Source organism: Elgaria multicarinata, chromosome 9, assembly GCF_023053635.1.
Source record: "Elgaria multicarinata webbii isolate HBS135686 ecotype San Diego chromosome 9, rElgMul1.1.pri, whole genome shotgun sequence".
Lineage (NCBI taxonomy): Eukaryota > Metazoa > Chordata > Lepidosauria > Squamata > Anguidae > Elgaria > Elgaria multicarinata.
In genome coordinates this window covers 4,783,348-4,803,637 of record NC_086179.1, presented here as the reverse complement: position 1 = coordinate 4,803,637, position 20,290 = coordinate 4,783,348, and the positions used below count along the sequence as shown (strand labels likewise).

The 20,290-nt window shown below is 49.8% G+C and overlaps 2 protein-coding genes across 2 annotated transcripts in view; one reads left to right on the top strand and one right to left on the bottom strand.

The window, feature by feature from the left end:
• GDI2 (GDP dissociation inhibitor 2) overlaps positions 1 to 6,116 on the top strand; it is a 36,014-nt gene extending 29,898 nt beyond the window's left edge. The window contains exons 8-11 of the mRNA XM_063134503.1: positions 2,174 to 2,345; positions 3,906 to 4,050; positions 4,861 to 4,915; positions 5,019 to 6,116. Coding sequence (XP_062990573.1) covers positions 2,174 to 2,345; positions 3,906 to 4,050; positions 4,861 to 4,915; positions 5,019 to 5,174 — 528 coding nt within the window. The 3' untranslated portion in view covers positions 5,175 to 6,116. The remainder of the gene's footprint in view (positions 1 to 2,173; positions 2,346 to 3,905; positions 4,051 to 4,860; positions 4,916 to 5,018) is intronic.
• Positions 6,117 to 12,498: 6,382 nt separating this feature from the next.
• The window catches only part of TASOR2 (transcription activation suppressor family member 2), a 69,143-nt gene continuing 61,351 nt past the window's right edge, over positions 12,499 to 20,290 (bottom strand). The window contains exons 17-20 of the mRNA XM_063134604.1: positions 18,197 to 18,302; positions 16,800 to 16,981; positions 15,869 to 15,983; positions 12,499 to 13,379 (exon numbers count right to left, since the gene is read on the bottom strand). Of these exons, the coding sequence (XP_062990674.1) occupies position 13,379; positions 15,869 to 15,983; positions 16,800 to 16,981; positions 18,197 to 18,302 (404 nt within the window). The 3' untranslated portion in view covers positions 12,499 to 13,378. The remainder of the gene's footprint in view (positions 13,380 to 15,868; positions 15,984 to 16,799; positions 16,982 to 18,196; positions 18,303 to 20,290) is intronic.

Sequence of the window (20,290 nt, the reverse complement as noted above, 5' to 3'; positions counted from 1 at the left end):
TGGGCCTCCCTGCCCACTCCCACCTCCCAAATATCCCTTCCCTCTTCGTATCTAAAGATGCTGCTTCTGGCATCTTCTTGCCCTGGTAAATTTGCTGCTGTATCTTGACTAAGCTGAAGCTGCGGATCGCATCAATGGGTGTGTCAAGCTTGCAAAAGGCCAGGAGAGCCCTGCGGCGTCACTTCTGGAGTCCCCCTTCCCTCACTCGCTCTGGAGGATTGGTAGAAAGGATACCACCACCACTACCACCACCCTAGCATTGCACATTGCTTGGAATGAGTAATGAGTGAGGTACCGTATTTCTTCGATTGTAAGATGCACGCTAATTTCAGTACCACCAACAGAAAAAAAAGCTTTGAGTCTAAGAAATGATAAACACACCCGCGATTCTAAGACGCACCCCGTTTTTAGAGATATTTATAGGGGGGGGAAAGTGTGTCTTAGAATTGAAGGAATACGGTAGTTTATTTATTTATTGCATTTATATACCGCCCCATAGCTGATAGCCTCGTGTGGCGCATAGTGGCAAGCGGCTGTCACTGCAGCCAAAACTCTCCCCACGGCCTGAGTTCGATCCCAGCGGAAGCTCGTTCTCAGGCAGCCAGCTCAGGTCGACTCATCCTTCCATCCTTCCGAGGTCGTTAAAATGAGTACCCTGTTAGCTGGGGGAAAGGTAGCCACGACTGGGGAAGGCAACGGCAAACCACCCCGCTACGAAGTCTGCCAAGAAAACGTCAGCGGAAGCAGGCGTCCCTCTAGGAGTCAGCAATGACTCAAGTGCTTGCGCGAGAGGTTCCTTTCCTTCCGTCCCATAGCCAAAGCTCTCTGGGCGGTTTATAAAAGTTAAACTGTGGGATGTGTTTCCTACACTTATAAGGAAAAAGACGGGGGAGGTTTGACTGCTGCAGCAGACCTGTGTTTCTGAGGCTTCTATATATCAGGTCAGAGTTTTGGTACATCTAGTACACAGTTGTGAACTAGAAATGGCAGCGGCTAGCCAGGGTTTCAGGCAGGTGTCCTTCCAGCCCGTTCTGAAGACGAGTGGTGGCGGTGGTGGTGGCGAGCGCTACCGCCAGGAAACGCCATGGCGCTTCCTTCTTGTTGAAGCATCGCTCCCTCCTTCAGCAGTCCATCTCTTGGAAAGCAGCCAGCTTGAGTGGCTCTGGTCTTCTCGCCCCAAGGCTTAGAAGCAGTATTTATTTTATTTATTTATTTATTACATTTTTATACCGCCCAATAGCCGAAGCTCTCTGGGCGGTTCACAAAAATTAAAGCCATAATAAAACAACCAACAGGTTAAAAGCACAATTACAAAATACAGTATAAAAAGCACAACCAGGATAAGACCATGCAGCAAAATTGATATAAGATTAAAATACAGAGTTAGAACATTAAAATTTAAATTTAAGTTAAAATTAAGTGTTAAAATACCGAGAGAATAAAAAGGTCTTCAGCTGGTGACGAAAGGAGTACAGTGTAGGCGCCAGGCAGACCTCTCTGGGGGGCTCATTCCACAACCGGGGTGCCACAGTGGAGAAAGCCCTCCTAGTAGCCACCTGCCTCCCTTCCTTTGGCAGGGGCTCACAGAGAAGGGCCCCTGTATATGATCTTAAGGTCCAGGCAGGTACATATGGGAGGAGGCGTTCCTTCAGACAACCTGGCCCCAAACCGTTTAGGGCTTTGAATGTCAATACCAGCACTTTGAATTGGGCCCGGACCTGGACTGGCAGCCAATGAAGTTGTAAAAGGACTGGTGTAATGTGATCTCGCCGGCCAGTCCCTGTTAGTAACCGTGCTGCCCTGCTTTGTACCAGTTGAAGCTTCCGGACCGTTTTCAAAGGCAGCCCCACGTATAACGCATTGCAGTAATCCAAACGAGAGGTTATCAGAGCATGGATCACTGTAGCTAGGCTATCTCTGTCCAGATAAGGGCGCAGTTGGTATATCAACCTAAGCTGATAAAAGGTGCTCTTTTAGGTGTAGAAGGCTGGATGCATCACTGCAGGCTGGAAAAGGCAGTGAGGGGTCAATGTGCGCACTCTGAGCAGACCGTAAACCGGGAGGCAGCTCCATGGGCCGCCTGTTAGCTTGGCCATTTCTGGTACTTTTACTGCCGAACTCCTGGTGCCCTTGGAAGTCGCTGGTTTGCTAAACTTGGGTGTAATCCCTGCAGGTTGCCCGCTGCAAGCAGCTCATCTGTGACCCCAGCTACGTCCCAGAGAGAGTGAAAAAGGTCGGAAAAGTCATCCGGGTCATCTGTATCTTGAGCCACCCAATCAAGAACACAAATGATGCCAATTCGTGTCAGATCATCATTCCCCAGAACCAGGTTAACAGGAAATCAGGTAAATCTGGAAAAACTCTCAGTTTCTGGATGCGTACGGAACCCCCCACCCCCCCGCAAACTACCTTCATCAAGGCTCTTCTTGATGGTTCATTTCATAGATGAGTGACCCCCAACCTGAATTTGCATTAGTGTGTTTGCGTTGTAGGGTGGTCTTGGGTTTAGTGGAGACTATTCTAGTGCGTGGTTCCTGGAGGCATTTAGTGAACTTTCCAGGTACGCTCTGCCAGCTCAGTGGTCAAAGTAGCTGAGAGTTGTTGAGATGTACCTATATTTATACTGGATCCAAGGTCACGTCCTTATCTCTATGAATTTGCAGCACTTTTGTGCCTAACAAAGTGGATTTTGCAGGAATTGATGTAAAACATGCTCTCCTAAGGCTGTGCATGTTGCTAGGCGCTGGAAACCTTGCATTCCTGGGTTCCAAGTCTCACTCAGGTTCTGGAGCGGCCCTTGTGAGTCACAGCAGTGATGTTTGGGTGTCCTACGATGCCACTTGCATACTAGGATGTAATACAAATCAAGATTTTACATTACTGGATAAAGTCCCTTCGCTACCTCTAGATATGGGAAAGTAAGTTGAGCCCTTTATGGATCTGGTTTGGATCCTGTGAGCTGTTTCAGCGCGTTCTCTGGTCCTCAGAGCTATCCTCGAATGGTGGAGTTGGTAACTTGGTGCCCTGCAGATGTTTTACATTACCACTCCTAGAATCCCCCAGTCAGCAGGGCCAATATCTAGAAGGCCCCAGGTTGCTGCCCCTGACCTGGCAGATACCCCTAGATTGACCCCACTTCCTATATGGTCACATTAGCTGCATCCATCCCTTGAGCCAGAGTCTCCTGCCAGTATCCATCCAGCAGCAGCAGCTGTTCAAAGCTTGGGCGGTAGTGTGTGTCCACTTGTGTTCAAATCTTAATCTAGTCTGAACTATGAAAGGAGAAATGATGGTCTCTGGCTTGTGTCATGTCTAGCCCTGCTCCCCTTGGGTTGGGGGAAGGTGTTTCAGGCGATCAATCAGAATCAGACTCTGAAGTAGAGGAGATGGCGCCAGAAACATGCCAGATTATATACCAGTGGAGGAGGCAGCTCTCACAAGCTCTTCACCAGCTGGAAATGAACCTCCTCCAGAGTTTATCTCCTCAAGCGTAAACAACACACAGTCAGTGGGAAGCCAGTATTCTTCTGAGGGGGAGGGCACAGAGAGGTTAGCCGATCCTAGAGTATGCCGCAGACTAAAACAGGCGGAGCTAAAGGAAGGTGAGAGAAAGTCAGCCCGGCTAGTATCTCGCCAGAAGTTGTCTCACAACCAGTCTCTCTGAAGTTAACATGTTTTGGGAAAGGGCTTTCCATTCTTCTGGAAAGGACAGTTTTCTCTCTTAGTTTGCATAGTTTTGCCTAGAGGAAAGTTCCTAGAGGTGAGACTCTGGTGTGAAGGAATAAAGCTTTGTGGATTACTTGGCAGGCCTTGTTATTGTCTCCCCAGAAGGCGGGAGGTCTTGGGAAACGCGACAGCTTGAGCTGCTAACTCCTGCACCGTTGCGTCTTTTTTTTTTTTTTTAGACATCTACGTCTGCATGATCTCATCCGCGCACAATGTGGCAGCACAAGGGAAGTACATTGCCATCGTGAGCACTACTGTGGAGACAGACGACCCGGAAAAGGAAATCAAGCCTGCCTTGGAGCTCCTTGAACCCATTGAGCAGAAGTAAGGCGGCCTGCAGGCGTTGCGGTGTTCAGTCGCTCCAGCCTTGTTGTATTGGCTCCCACACCATGCTAGAGGAGGCGGGCGCGTGAGCTCCAGAGGAAAGGCCCCGGAGCGGGAAGTGGGGAGGTCACCCACCCATATAGAGAGAAGAGTTTCCATCATGGCTTATCTAATCAAGCATGTATGTCCTAGGCGCCATCTGCGTGAGGCCGCGTGAATGTTTTGTGTGGCTCCGAGCACGCTGCATTTGCAAGAGCGTAAAGCCTGGGATGGCCTTTAGAACTACTGTTTGGTGCGAAGCCCTTAGCCCCAGACGTGCGGTAGGCCTTTTATTACCCATGCATTATTCACACGTGTAGGTAGAAATGGAGGTTGAGAAAATAACTTTGGGGGTACGGGAAGCAGCAAGTGTGCCTCCCTACGTAGATCTATCCCTTTGGCGTAGGAAAATGTACGCAGCACCATCCCAAGGCATCTCCTTGCAGCGAAAGACACATGCGGAACGCCCTTACGCTTAGCCAGACCACTGGCCCATCTCGGCCACCATTGTGTCCTTTGACTGACGGCTCTAAAAACAACCCCGAAGTCTTTCCTCTGTCCTATCAGGCCGGTTCCTGAACCTGAGGACTTCCTTCCTGCATAGCAGGAGTTCTCCCACTGAATATAACGGGTTCGCTTATTTCCACCATTGAAGAAAAGTGATTCGAACCCCTGCCCTGACAAAGTAGATTCACATGAGTCTGTGTCTACCACACTGTGTCTTAAACATTCCTGAACTGATTTTTTTTTCCCCTTTAACATTCCTCCTAGGTTTGTTAGTGTCTGCGATCTGTTTGCACCAACTGACCTGGGCAGAGAGAGCCAGGTTTGTATGAATTGGGAGATGTGTGCTTTTTCTTTTTTCCCCCCCCCGGCTGGCTGGGAAGGGCAAGGTTTCGAAATAAACCCCTCGGGTTTTCACGTTCCAGATCTTTATTTCCCGCACCTATGATGCAACCACCCATTTTGAGACGACGTGCGATGACATCAAAGATATTTACAAGAGGATGATGGGGTCAGATTTCGACTTTGAAGAGATGAAACGGAAGAAGAACGATATCTACGGAGAGGAAGACCAGCAGTAACGGTGCTTTTAAGTCTTAAGTTAGTTCTAAATTGGCTGGTGTCGGTGTTTATGCACAGAGGAACTTGAGCGAGCACCGTACGAAGTTCAATATTGTAAGGCCTGCTTTTTTTGTAATCATATCTCTGAGATTGAAAGAGTCCTGCACTGGTAAAAAAAATGCTCCTTCCCTCTTTGGATATAATCATGTGTTAATTATTCTTTAAACAAGGTTGCTGTGTCAAAATTGGCGGATACTGACACTCCTGACTCCTAACTGTTGCTAACTTAAGGATAAGCAGACATTAAATTTCTCTCGCTGACCTAGCTGTGGAGGGTGCAAGCCAAAAAAAACCCCCACACACCTCCTGTTACCTTTATCTGAAACTTTGTAGCCCTCTGTGGGTCTGATTCAGTGAAAGGGACAGGTCCCCTCCTGTCCATCTTTCGTCTTTCAACCTTGCCCCCTCCCTCTTGGGGGGGCGGGAGCTCATCCCAAGCAGCCCCTTCTCATCTCGTCTTAAATTCATGGCGAGCTGCATCATGGCCAAAGCCCACAGCAACTGTAGCCACACAGTAGGGTTTTTACCCAGTGCTCTCCTCCTCCTTTAAGCGCCTCCCCCCCCCCCTTTACTAAAAGCTTCTCAAACCGTTTACATCTGTTAGGACACAACTGTGCCACAAGGCTTTTTGTGTTTTAAAAGCGATACTAATAATAAAAAGGAAAAAAAAAACTTGGTGCAAGAACGAAACTCCAAAGCAGGCAAGGTGTGTGCAAGTATCTTCATTTCTTTTCTTCCCCCCCCCTCCCCTTGCCCCCCCTCCCCCCGGCGTACCTCGTCTGGCTTCTCGGGTGGACCAAACTGCACTGCAGTATTGATTTGACGGAGCCTGGGGTCCTGTCTGGAAAAGGCTCCAGATGACTTCTGTACTGCCAAGTAAAGCCAACTTCTGGAAACAAAAAGTTCTGTGCTGTGGTCTGATTCACTCTTCATCCACCCGGTCGGCTTGCGGAAGGTGCTACGGCTACGCCTTGCAGTCGTTGGCGGTAGCAGACATTCGCCCGAGGTCTGGTTGGTTCCCTAGAGAAGATGGTCTCGAGGTCGAGGCTGGCACGTCTCCCCCCCCCTGCGGGCTTTGAGTCCCCGTGTGGCTGCCGCCCATTCCTTAGCAGAATCTCAAAATGGGGAAAGAAATGGAGGAGGGACGTGCTGCCGAAGTGTTGCTGTGGCAACATCTGGTTCTCCCTGCAGATGTTCCAGGGAAAATCTGATGATGCCCAGGGAAATCATCACCGCTTCCTCTCCTCCCCCCCCCCCCCCATGTGCAAAAGCTGCTTGTGAATTATAGAAACCTCATGACTAAGGGGCAGGCCAAGCTGCTATCCTCGTGGCAGCTCTTCCTTTTGGAGGCCAGTAGAGGCAGAGGATGTTCTACGCCCGGGAACTGCCTCTGACACACGGCCCTGCTTGTTACTGCCCTGACTCCTCTACTCTAGCAATACCAGCCCTATTAGAGAAGCCTAGACAGTGCAGGAAACAGCAGGAACTTCAATACTTCCTATAAAGTTGCAGTTGGAAGGCCCCCAACACCGCTTTTCTTAATAGTGGCAACATCTGCGTTCCAATTACCAGCCTGTGCAAGGCAGACACCACCCCGCCTACTCAGAGTAGAGAGCCGCAGCACGGCAGGAAAGCAGTTTTTACAGCACGTTGCTTCAGAGGAACTGAGACAAACTGCACTGTGCTGTTGGAAGGCACAAAACTAGCAACTGAGCTGAGTTAAATTAGGGTGACCTTATGGAAAGAAGGGCAGGGCTCCTGTATCTTTATTCTTAACAGATGTAGGGTGCAAACTTAAGCGTGTTTAGACATAAAAGAAGTCCTGCAATTCCCAGCATGCACCAGCCAGCCATGCATAGGTTTGTGCCTGTAGAATATCTTCAAAAAAGCTTTAAGAGGTGCAGTCTTCTACATACCTACTTAAAAGTAAGCACCATTGGGTTAAGTGGCACTTAACTTTTAGGGGAGTGGCAATGGGATTGCACTGTTATCATAGGGTGACCCTATGGAAAGTGGGCTCCTGTATCTTTAACAGTTGCGTAGAAAAGGAAATTTCAGCAGGTGTCATTTGCATGCATGCAGCACCTGGTGAAATTCCCTCTTCGTCACAACTGTTAAAGCTGCAGGAGTTATACTAGAGTGACCAAATACAAGAGGGCAGAGCTGTTAAACTGTTAAAGATACAGGAGCTTTGTCTTCCTTTTCATATGGTCACAGTGGTGGAATCGCTTGGTTTGGCTCAGTGATTCCCCAGCCAGAGAAAGGGGGGTCTGACTCAGCCAGCCCAGACACACGCCCCTTCACTGCCGCTTGTTAACCCTTTAGGGTCTGGGTTCTCAAGGAAACAACTCCACACTCTGGAGATAGGGACCACACACTTTTATTCTTCACACTACACACTTCCATAAGGGGCCATACATTAAGGCAAACACGTAAGAGGTTTTGGGGGAAAACATGGACAAAGGAATGACACACTTAGGACAGCAGGGACTAATACCTCCCCCTCCCCCTTCACACGCTCAAGTCAATTAAATTCGCACTCGCTCCCCACTTTAACCACCCACCAGCCATAACTCCAGCAAGGCCCCTTGCCCACTTGTACCCAAACCTGAACTAAAACATAACAAACATTTAACTCTGCGACTCAACGCCTTTGTTGCTCACTCCGACTTGGCTTTACGCCACTTGAATTAGAACGCCTTCCCTCAGCGGCCGTATGGAGCTTCCGCCATCCAGCCGGCCCGGCCTGGATGCTCTAACTCGCCACGCACACACTGGACTCCTGACACCCACAGGAAAAGAGACCGGACCCTTGGGTGTCTAGGCTTTTTATCCCTTTCTGGGACCCCCTTGTCACCAGATCCACCTTGACAGAAACCCCATAGCAACCCACACCTCTCCCAAAGGGAGGGGGGAATGCTCCCAGACATTGCACAGCTGCAACTTGTTACTCTCTCTCTCCCCCCCCCCCCCCCCGGTACCAGCCCGGGGAGGCGTTATCAGACGCCAGGCGCTTCTCGCCCAGCGCAGCCTTGGTGTTTCGCTTGCTACTCCCTTTTCAGACACAAGAAACCCCTCTCCCTCTCCCTGGGATGAAGCAAAAGATGTTCTCTTAAAGGGACCATGGGCTCAGCCCAGGACAGACACCCTCATTAAATACTGCATTTTGAGTGTGAGCAAAGGTCAATCAGGCACGCTAAAGGAAACTTAGTGCAATTGTACAGCATCCAGCTCCTGGTTCTAAATGTGTGCTTCTGGAGCGGCAGAAGTAGAACTAGAAAACTGAGGACTTTCCATGTATCAGAACAAGCTCAATCTGGGGTGTTCAGATCTTACAGGGGTGCCAGGGAGGTTTCAAGATTGTACGGCAGACAAATAAATCATTGTGCGTGTAGTTGGGAGGGAGAGAAATGTCGGATGGCATTTTAAGCATGGTGGGTTAATAAAAATACAGTAGCTTATTTTGAAAATAAACTAGTAATCCCTCCCACGATCAGACAAACAAGCGACTGTTCACCGGCCCCCTCTCCTGCTGCAGTCTTCCCACCCCAGCTGTGGCGCTGTTTCACCCATTGACAACATTGCAGCAGCGTGTTTTAACCTTCCACAATATCCCAGCGAGGGAAGAGAGAGGTGGGGTAAAATTACAGGGGCTTTTAGTGCTTCCAGCATCTCCCTGACAAAGGAGGGGGGGCTCTAAAGTGCTGCAAGTATGCAGGATCAGGACCATACACCAGCCTCCTTTCATCAGAGGGCACTCCATGCACCTTCCAAACCCTGTGTGATGACGCACAAATGAGCAGAAACGCTGGGGGGCACCTAAAAGGGGGGTGGCACAAATAAACCCTTGGGAATTTAATGGGCAATTTGTAGCTGTTTCTGCCAGTACTAGTCTGCCGTCCAATGCGCGACTGCTTTGTCATTATGCTCCTGGCTTATGCTTCTCTTCTAGACATCATCCTAGCAGCCCGAACACATTTTTAAGGTTGCACGTATGCTCCCGGTTTTACACTAGAAGAGAGCAAGTTAGTGGTCATTACTAGGGCCCCGATCCTCTTCTCTTCCAGATTCGCAAATTGTGAATCGGGCCTGCTCCGCCCCGCCTTGATCCACCTAGGGTCCGCTCTGTTCCACTGCGGAAATCTGGCTCCGAATCGGAGCTCCGCAGCAGCGGGGGGCAGCACCAGGTAAAGCCCCCCTCCCCCTTACCTGCGTCCGGCCTGGCCCGGCGCCAGCTTTACTAGAGCCTGCAGCTAACCAGGAACTGTAGGCCCCGCTTGCGGCTTGGTCTTCCTGTTTGAGTCCTCAGGCTCAGTTGAAGCAGCTGCGGGACCGCGGACAGATGCAGGTAAGACCCCCCTCCCCCTTGCCCCCTTACCTGGCTCTGCCACAATCGTCGCACAGGCGGCGGAGGCGGCAGGGCCAGGTAAACCCCCCCTCCTCCCCCTTACCTGCGTCCGCAGTCCCGCGGCTGCTTCAACTGAGCCCGAGCCTGGTCTTCCTGTTTGAGTCCTCGGGCTCAGTTGAAGTAGCTGTGGGACTGCGGAAAGATGCAAGTAAGACCCCCCTTGCCCCCTTACCTGGCTCTGCTGCTGTCGCCGCACGGGCAGCAGCAGGGCCAAGTAACCCCCCCCTTACTTTTTTTGCGGAGCTCCGGATCGAAGCGAAGGATCCGCCTTCACCTTGATCCGCTCCGCTGCTCCCCCAATCCTCTTCACCTCCGCCTTAAGGGGAGGCGAAGCACCCCGATCTGCTTCTGCTTCTCCGGTCCGAGGAGAAGCGGAGCACAGCCCTAGTCGTTACCTCTTACAAAGAATTCATTAGCATGGGAAGTGAGAATTCCGTGAAGCGATTTGTCGTAATTTCCAGGGTCCCCACCAAGAAATTGCAGCTTGCAATACCTCTGAAACCAGTTTATGCAATCTGGTTCTCCAGTAACTGAAGTTCCTCTTTTGGAGTTCAGCGTTCAACGCTGTATATGATGAAAACAGAATATCGTGCCTTCTGCAAGAATCATACTTGCCTGGCAGGCAGACGCTGGGCTGCACTCCAATCAAGCTCGTATGGGTAGAGCCAGGACTCTCAGCAGGCCGGCACTGAAGGCAGGTGTTTCCTACATGTTTTGTGTAACCCTCGAAATGTATTTTGGGTAATAGAAGTCAAACTTTGGGAGGCAGGGATGTGCATCTTTCAAAGCAGCTGCAACCTGACGCAAAGTGTGGGTAGAGGGAGAGTAATTACTAGAGGTTGCCTTTGGTGTGGACAGGTAGTTTGGGTATTAGCCTCAGATATCAAGCAAAAAGTAGTGGGGTGCGTTATAGTGCCACCAGTGTTTGGAGCCTTTTCTAACATCCCAAAATAGAGATGTCCCTGCCCTAAAGAAATTACTTCTGCCAACGGGTCAAAGGAAACAAGAGTAAAGCTAAATATGCAAATACACAGGGGTCCCTCTAGTAGTTCAGGGGCTACAGTTCTGCCCTGTGCATGAGAAACTCCCAGCAAGTAAGGATTGTAAGCTGACTTCAGTTTAAGAGTAAATAGGGCCTATCGCTACTATGCACTGAGTGGTTTAAGTCAGGTCCTAGGATTGGTGCAAGCCCAGGAACTATCTACAGCAGGGGTGGTGAGCAGCAACCCCAACACCCCCAAGGCTGCTTCTCTACCTGCAGTGGGTGGGACTGCCACTCTCCCACCCACCCATTTCTCTTCCTCTTCTCCGCCACCCAGTAATTCGGTTTTCAAGAAAGACCCAAACTCCTCCTGGTGTAATGGGAAAAAGCAGCACTGGGGTGGCTGTTTGATGACCACGTATCTTAGTGCTACAGCACACGTTTTACTTGTAAGAGGGTCACGGTTCCCTCCCTGATTCTTCCAGTAGGAAGATTGGCAGAGGCTTGGGTGTGGGGCTTTGGAAAGTCACTGCCAGTCAGACCTACTAGCCCATCTAGGGCAATATTATCCGATTCCATATAAAGCAGCTTTGTCACTTTTGTACTGCTTACAAGGGAGACCGGCTTAGCTTGTGGCAGCTGTCCAGGGAAAGTTGGGGGGGAGTTCCATGAATATTGCAGGGTGCACTCTGATGTTCCCAAATGCTCCTTGAGGTTGTGCTAGAACACAGGTGTCATACAGTTAAAACTGTCTGTTGGTCGGCAATAGAGACTTTGGAAGTAGTTATCAAGCAGGGCTGCTCTTAAGATGGTTATGCTTAAGTAGATCATAGAATCATAGAATAGCAGAGTTGGAAGGGGCCTGCAAGGCCATGGAGTCCAACCCCCTGCTCAATGCAGGAATCCACCCTAAAGCATCCCTGACAGATGGCTGTCCAGCTGCCTCTTGAAGGCCTCTAGTGTGGGAGAGCCCACAACCTCCCTAGGTCACTGGTTCCATACCTCCCTAGGTAACTGATTCCATATCTATATATGGACATGTATGATTCTGGCAGGCTGGTTTTCAATCGCTTTCCGAATAATTCGGCCCTGGTTAGGCCTCATCTAGAGTATTGCGTCCAGTTCTGGGCTCCGCAATTCAAGAAGGATGCAGACAAGCTGGAGCGTGGTCAGAGGAGGGCAACCAGGATGATCAGAGGTCTGGAAACAAAGCCCTATGAAGAGCGACTGAAAGAACTGGGCATGTTTAGCCTGGAGAAGAGAAGATGGAGGGGAGACATGATAGCATTCTTCAAAGACTTAAAAGGTTGTCACACAGAGGAGGGCCAGGATCTCTTCTCCATCCTCCCAGAATGCAGGACACGGAATAACGGGCTCAAGTTAAAGGAAGCCAGATTCCAGCTGGACATCAGGAAAAACTTCCTGACTGTTAGAGCAGTATGACAATGGAACCAGTTACCAAGGGAGGTGGTGGGCTCTCCCACCCTAGAGGCCTTCAAGAGGCAGCTCGACAACTGTCTGTCAGGGATGCTTTAGGGTGGATTCCTGCATTGAGCAGGGGGTTGGACTCGATGGCCTTGTAGGCCCCTTCCAGCTCTGCTATTCTATGATTCTATAATTCCTCCTCCAGAACTTACCTTTTCCACAGCCGCTGCACACTCAATTGATGTTTTCATTAAGCTATTGACCACACAAACTTTCCTGGTGAGTCAAAAGCCAGCCCTGATCCCATCAGTGTACAGGTGAAGTTAGGATTTATTTATTTTTACCCCAACATGAGTCACTTGACGCTGACTTGCATTCCACCACACTGACCATTTCATTGCCCATTCACCTGGTTTTGGAGTCTGCAGGTGTTTCCACCATCTTGAATAATCTGAGCATCTACACCAAGTCAGGCTAACACATTTTTAGTCACCTTTATTTATAAAGATTAGTTACAAAAAAAAGTCTCCAAAGAGATATGCACGGTATCTTACAAGGTTTGCTTTTATTAGTGCTGCAATTTAGTGAAACCCTTTATTGCAATACCATAAATAGACTTGTCAAAAGGAAGGAAGCCCAATTCCAGATTTCAAACCATGCTATCTACAAGAGGAGAAAGTTCTATTCATTACTAGTTAATAATACCCATCAGCAAAAAAGAAAAACTTGAAAGGTAACGTTCATTGCACAGGAACATCAAATATTGGTTTTGATGTACAAAAAACTTCAGGACCCTAAGATGTTTGAGATTCAAGTACACCTGTCACAATCCACCTGGGGGTCATCCTTCACAAGCTCTGCTAAAATGAATGGGAGCTGTGCAAAAGCATTGGTGGTAACGTAGCTTGAAGAGGAAAACTTCTAGTTGGAGTGAGGCCGTTATGTACCTTGTCTGCAAAACTGGCTTAAATGGACTGATTTCTAAACCTTCAAGTAAACAGGGTTATTTATTTTTTCCTATGATCGTTCTATTTAGCTTCACAATCATACTTTAAATGCTTTCTTCTAGTCAAGACAACTGAGAACATTAAAAATACATTTTCCTTTATATAACCACATTGTGGTTAAATAAAGAGAAGTCTTCTCTGCAGAGCTTAAATAAAACGGCTACCGTTCTATTCAAGGGAGGAGGAGTGGAAATTAAAAAGAATATATATTCCGTTGTGGCTGCATGGGCAGCTTTTATTGTGCATGTGCCTCCGAGGATGTGTCTCCAAGGATTTTGAGAGAGAAAACAGAAAAGAGGTTTGTTCTGTGTTAAAGGGTCAGAAAGGCATCCATCTTGGTTTTCTGAAATAAAGGGAAACCAGCCACGGTTAGGACCATTCAAGATATGCTGAGAAGCTGCAAAAAAGAAGTGGTGAACATCTAACTGCTAAAGGTCTGGAAGGAGAGGCTGTGAAAAAATGCAGCGCCTACCCTGTTTTAGTAGCATGCCGCCTTCTAGCACTAGGGTGGGCAACTTGTAGGCCAAACATACCGGAGGCCACAACTTATAGGGTGACCCTATGAAAAGGAGGACAGGGCTCCTGTATAACAGTTGCATAGAAAAGGGAATTTCAGCAGGTGTCATTTGTATATATGGTGAAATTCCCTCTTCATCACAACAGTTAAAGCTGCAGGAGCTATATTAGAGTGACCAGATTTAAAAGAGGGCAGGACACCGGCAGCTTTAACTGTTGTGATGAAGAGGGAATTTCCCCAGGTTCCCCATATATACAAATGACACCTGCTGAAATGCCCTTTTCAATACAACTGTTAAAGATACAGGAGCCCTGTCCTCTGTTTCATATGGTCACCCTAACAACTTGACAACTCCAGCACTAGAGCAATAGACTGTCCCTGTTCAGAAGACACCTTAAACCACGGTGTATCTTAGCCTTTAACCACTGTGGTTTAAGGTGTCTTCTGAACAGGGCCAATGAGATTCTGCCATTCCAAAAGGTGTTTCCTCTGAACTCTAGTCCCCCACAACACGTTTCTCAGAATTGTACCCAAGCAGGAAGTTCCTAAACGGTATGAATAGCCTAGTAAGCTTTTTCAGACCAAACCCAGGGTTTCCATTTCATCGAAAGATCCAGCAGCATTTCTTGTTAGTCATAGATGCGCGGCAGCCTATGCTGCTTCCTGCCCCACAAACATTCCCCCGTTGCCCACTAGCTGAAACATCTACAGGCTGGTTGGGTGAGAACCAGATCTCCATTGCTATTGGTGGTTGATATTTCCAAAAGGGAAAGCATCCCTTGTCCCTTTGTCCAAGCAGGCCTGGCTGCCATTTCTGATCATTCTGTTCGAGGCGTGGTCTCACCTTAGATCTACGAGACACCGCTTCCGTTCCAGTTTAAGACTAAAGAAGGGAACGCCCCCACTGCTCAATAGCCTCTGCTCACAACATCGGCCCTGGAATCTTCTTGCCTCAAGAGCATCCAGGACCGACCTTATTAACCAAGAGGTGCCTACGGATCTGCACCTCTCCCTGCCAAACAGCAGCCATTCCAAACAGCCACCGCCAGGAGTTGAGGCTCAGATACCTCTTCCTCTATGAGGTCACCCAGTGAGCTCAGGCCAGCCCCTCCCTCTTAGCTGACGCTCTCTCACACACACAGCTGTTGCAAGGATAAAACAGGAAGTATGGGGAGCCCACGGATTGCATCCTGAGTGCTTGGGAGGAAGGCAAACAGAATGGCTAAAAGCAGTAAAGAAGCACTGGAGAGTAGGAAATCAGAAGAGGCAGGAAGAATTGAGTGACAAACACAGGTCTTACAAGCCACCAGATGGCAGCCTTTTAGCATTAATAATCTCAACGAAACTTTGCATTTGAATGGTGTCTTCAAGGCTTCAAAGCAATCCACACACTCCAGCCTGGAAGGGAGGCCAATTTTTTATCATCCACATACTGCAACTGCAGGGAACGGGGAGTGAGGCTGAGAAAAACCTGCTTTAGCCCTCTCCGTGGGGTCACGGCAGAGGTGAGCCTCCAGCTGGGGGCTTCCTGATTCGCAGCTCAGCCTCCTTAGCGCTACGCTGCGCTAACTCATGCAAGCAGCAGTCCTCAAAGCGGCTTCTGGGAGGGATGGAAGGGGCTCCCAAACTCTGCATTTCTCCCCCATGCATGAAAAAAAAAAACCATTCCAGATGATCTCAGACTTAGGGTGATGGTATGAAAAGGAGGGCAGGGCTCCTGTATCTTTAACAGTTATGTAGAAAAGGGAATTTCAACAGGTGTCATTTGTACGCATGCAGCACCTGGCGAAATTCCCTCCGCATCACAACAGTCAAAGCTGCAGGAGCCCTGCCTAGCATGACCAGATGCAAAAGGGGGCAGGGCAGGGCTCCTGCAGCTTTAACTGTTGTGATGAAGAGGGTATTTCGCCAGGTGCTACATGCATACAAATGACCCCTGCTGAAATTCCCTTTTCTGTACAACTGTTAAAGTCACAGGAGCCCTGTCCTCCTTTCCATAGGGTCACCCTATTCAGACTTCCAGTTCCTCCATTTGGCCTCCCTTTTGTATCTGGTCATTCCCTTTTGTATCTGGTCACTCTAGAATAGCTCCTGCAGCTTTAACTGTTTTGATGAAGAGGGTATTTCGCCAGGTGCTACATGCAGACAAATGACACCTGCTGAAATTCCCTTTTCTATACAACCGTTAAAGACACAGGAGCCCTGTCCTCCTTTCCATAGGGTCACCCTACTCAGACGTCCAGTTCCTCCATTTCGCCTCCCTGCCCGATTCACTCCCCCAGGGACGCCCCCACCCCCACCCCGGCTCTCCTTACCAATAGCCACTTCTCGACGATGTCACCATATCTTGAGCGGTTGCAATGAAAGTATTTACATCCAGCACGAGGATCCCTTTGCTCTCCAAGGCCTCTCGGCTGGCGCTGGTCTTTCCTGCCATGGGAGAATGAGGGGGAGGGGTTACTGCTGTCTACATAAAAGACAAGGCGGCTCAGCACAATTTGTTGGCGGATTAAAGCAGGGGGAGGAAACTTTGGAGGCTGCAGGGGCCCATTTCCACCCCCTTAATAAGATCCATGAGCCTCGTGTGGGGCAGAGCGGTAAAGCAGCAGTTTCTGCAGCTGAAACTCTCCCCACGGCCTGAGTTCGATCCCAGCGGAAGCTGGTTCTCAGGCAGCCGGCTTGGGTGGACTCAGCCTTCCATCCTCCCGAGGTCGGTAAAATGAGTACCCAGTTAGCTGGGGGAAAGGTCATCACGGCCGGGGAAGGCAACGGCAAACCACCCCGCTATAAGGCCTGCCAAGAAAACGTCAGCGAAAGCTGGCGTCCCTCCAAGAGTCAGTAATGACTCAGTGCTTGCACGAGAGGTTCCTTTCCCTTTCCAATAAGATCCATATTCTAGGTGCGTCATGTCCTTGGTGGCTGCTCCCCAGCTCAGGGATGTGCTAAAACCTCTGAAGATGTTTCAAAAAGTCAAGAAGTTGGCGTGACGCAGATGTTACCCACCTTGGCACGACTGCCAAGGAAACGTCCTTCCCTACATCACGGTAGTGACACTTGCAAATGGTGCTTCTGCAGGTCTCTTTATTCATGTGGATACTTCCTAAACCCTTCCTGTGGTTTTTGTCTTTAGGGGTTTTTTTGAGGTAGGGGGGAGGGAATTGCATCACAGCTGCAACGCCAGCTAGGACGTGGCACGCCGGAACCGAAGGGTGTGACGAGAAGGGAAGGCCCAGGTGGGTTTCTTACCTGTGAGGAACACGGCAAACCTCTCACTGATCTGCTGGACCTGCAAGAGCAGCAAGCAATGCGATCGCTCATCTCTCGGGCAGGACCTGGAATCGCACTGATGGTAGTGCAGGGCTTTAGTGATGTTGGCCCCCTGGCAGGACTGCAGGAGCGATTCCTTGGCATGAGCGGCGGGATCCACCCTGCGAGGCAAGGGACAGTCAGGCCGGGCCTCAATGGCTTTGAGTTACGCTCTGCTCAAAGACACCTCTCTGACACGTGACGCAGATCCTGTCCAGCGAGGACAGCTACCTGCGCTAATGAACTCGCCTTAAGTAACCTGGATGCAGCCATTCCGACATGCCATCATATTTTGCACAGCGTTTCGTCATGTTCCTATGGGTGCGTGTGATGGCATGTAGCTGACTGCACCGCTCATGGATGTATGGGCAAGTGTCCTAGGGGCCCGCAGGGTGGAAATCCCCTCCGAGGCTGGAGACTCGGGGTTCTGCAGGTAGATCTGTGCCCCTGACCCTTCAAGCGTCAGAGCGCTAAAGGATCCAAAGCTGTCCCAGTCCCCACCATGGCCCCAGCATGGGGGACATTCAGACCAGCTCTAGAGCTGGTCTAAAGGGAGGGAAATGATTAATTTTTTGGAAGGAATGCCGCTCCTTCTGCCTTGACAGCAGGAGTTGGCGGGATTTAGGAAATGTCGGAGTGCTCCAGCTTCAGAGCACTTGGGTTAAATAAAAGTAATTAATTAAGCATTACATTTATATTATTACTATTATTATTACATTTATACCCTGCCTTTTTTCCTCCAAGTAACCCAAGGCAGCATACATAATCCTCCTCCTCTCCACTTTATCCTCACAACAACAACCCTGTGATGTAGGCCGGGCTGAGAGTCTGTGACTGGCCCAGAGTCACCCCGAGTGGGGACTAGAACCCGGATCTCCCGACTCCCAGTCCAACACTTTAGCCACTACACCACACTGCCTCTCATTTATATCCTGCGTTTCCTCCAAGGAGCTCAAGATGGCAGACGTGGTCCTCCTCCAACTCCTCTCCATTTGATCCTCACAACAACCTTGTGAGGTAGGTTAGTCTGAGAGTCAAATGACTGGCCCAAAGACCCCTGGGGAGCTTCCATGGCTGAGTGGGGACTAGAACCCAGATCTCACGGTCTAGCTCTCTAATCACTATGCCACACTGCTCCCACTTGCTCTGCTTGATTCTGGTGCCTGTGGGTTGGCAGGGAAAGGCAGGCTGAAATTCTCGCCAGCAGCCATTGGAAGAAGGGGGGGGGGCTTTCTGTGAATCGGGGCACAGCGTTTGGGGCCCCCGCAAGCGACGGCCAAACCCAAGCACCTCAGGTGCCTGACAGGGCCTCCGTGGCAGCTGCCCCCCGTCCTCACCTGGCGTCCTCTCTCAGCTTCTTCGTCTCCTTGTAGTGAAGGAGCCACTTCCACCTGCTGTGACCATTGAGCTTCTCCAGGGTTTTGACCATCTCCTTCAGCTCCCCTACGGAAAGAGCGTCGAGGTAAGACAGCAGTGGCAATTGTCAAGTTTGGCGGCCCTGGGCGAGCTCTTGGCCGGCACAAGGTATGGCTTGATTGCTCATATCGCTAAGGCTTTGGGTTTGTCAGAGAGTTGCCCTGAGCGGCTTCTGGTGGAGCAGAACGGCCTCCGTCAGCAGCCTTCCCACCGGACAGAGGCAAGAAATCAAGGTCTCTTCCAACCCCTTGGGGGCTAGCGCAGGGTTCCACCCCCACCCACCCCCACCCCTGGTCGTTCTATGACTTCACTATACAAGAGAGAGAAAGAGCCGGCATCTAAAACTGCGCAAAGTTCCTTCCTCCTTCCAATCTGCTTTTTTTATATATATACCGCCTGTTGCATTATAAGCAGCTACTGTCTCAAGACCATTGACAGAAAAGAGGCTGATCAGTGTATTTGCATAACGAAGTGCTCAAAGAGTTTTATGCGCACCAGGGCTGAGAAGGCAACCCTCCGGCTGCAGGCCTAATTCAGCCCGCCAAGACCCGGCCCCCTACCTGAAACGCCGGCCGCCTGGAGAACGGTGAGAGAGGAGCCAGCTCTAGGGGAGGCCACCGCCTCAAGGCGGTCAAAGTGCTCTGGAGCTGCCGTTCCTGACGCCACCCATCACCCCCATCAAGGCGAGGGGCAGGCAAAGTGGACGGAGCTGCCGCCTCAGGGGGCCACGCATGTCTAGGCGGCAACCGAAGGTTCCATTTGCCCTAGTGAGGTTTACAACCCCCCTGTTGAGTAGGCCAGGGTTATTCTCCCCATATTTCAATGCGTGTGTGTGTGTGTGTGTGTGTGTGTGTGTGTGTGTGTATCTATCTGCCTCTGTCTGTGACCTTGTTTGGACAGAATGGTGGTGTTCGGCGGCAATTTGTGGGTTAAATGAACCCCCACCCCATGCAATTAATCGACCCATGAAATGTGGGGATACACATGAGCCACTTCCGGTTTCTAGCAACAACCTAGCAATACCCAAGAACTGCCACCAAACTCCACCATTACATCCGAACAGTGTGCGTGATCTTGTTAAGACATAATGGAGGTGTTCAGTGGCAATTTGTGGGTTAATTAACCCCCACACCATGCAATTAATTAACCCACAAAATGCAGGGGATACACGCCGCCCATGAGCCACTTCTAGTTTCTAGCAACAACGTATGAATGCTGCATGTTACCGTGACATCTGAACTTGGGGTTATTCGTGGGTTAAACAACCCCAAGTTAACCCAAGAACAAACCATAGGTTAATTAACCCCGGAGTTGCCACTGAACACCGTCATTACATCTGAACAGTGTGTGCATGTCTGTCTTAGACTGAGGAAGTACAGCTTGTCTTAACTCACCCAGTGAGTTGATGGCTGGGATTGAGCTCCTAGTTCACAGCTTGACCCTTGAACCACTACAGGCCACCAGCTCTACATTAATCTAATAACTTAACAATCAGACGTTAAAAATGCTGCAGAACTGAAAAATTTGCATTTTTAAAATCTGGATAAGTAAAGGTCACTTTGGCATTGGTCTCTGTGAGAAAAGGGGTGATCTGAAAACATTCTGTTCCCTTCCTTTTGTCTAACTGAAAGACGACAGGCAGATTTTCCCTGACATGCTACTTTTCTATGTGCAGGGAGGTTTTGTTCTGTTAACACTGGCTAAAAATGTGATTGCAGGAATTCCCCTTTGCAGTCCCTAGCAATATAGGGTTCAGAGGAGGGCAACCAGGATGATCAGGGGTCTGGAAACAAAGCCCTATGAAGAGAGACTGAAAGAACTGGGCATGTTTAGCCTGGAGAAGAGAAGATTGAGGGGAGACATGATAGCACTCTTCAAATACTTAAAAGGTTGTCACACAGAGGAGGGCCAGGATCTCTTCTCGATCCTCCCAGAGTGCAGGACACGGAATAACGGGCTCAAGTTCAAGGAAGCCAGATTCCGGCTGGACATCAGGAAAAACTTTCTGACTGTTA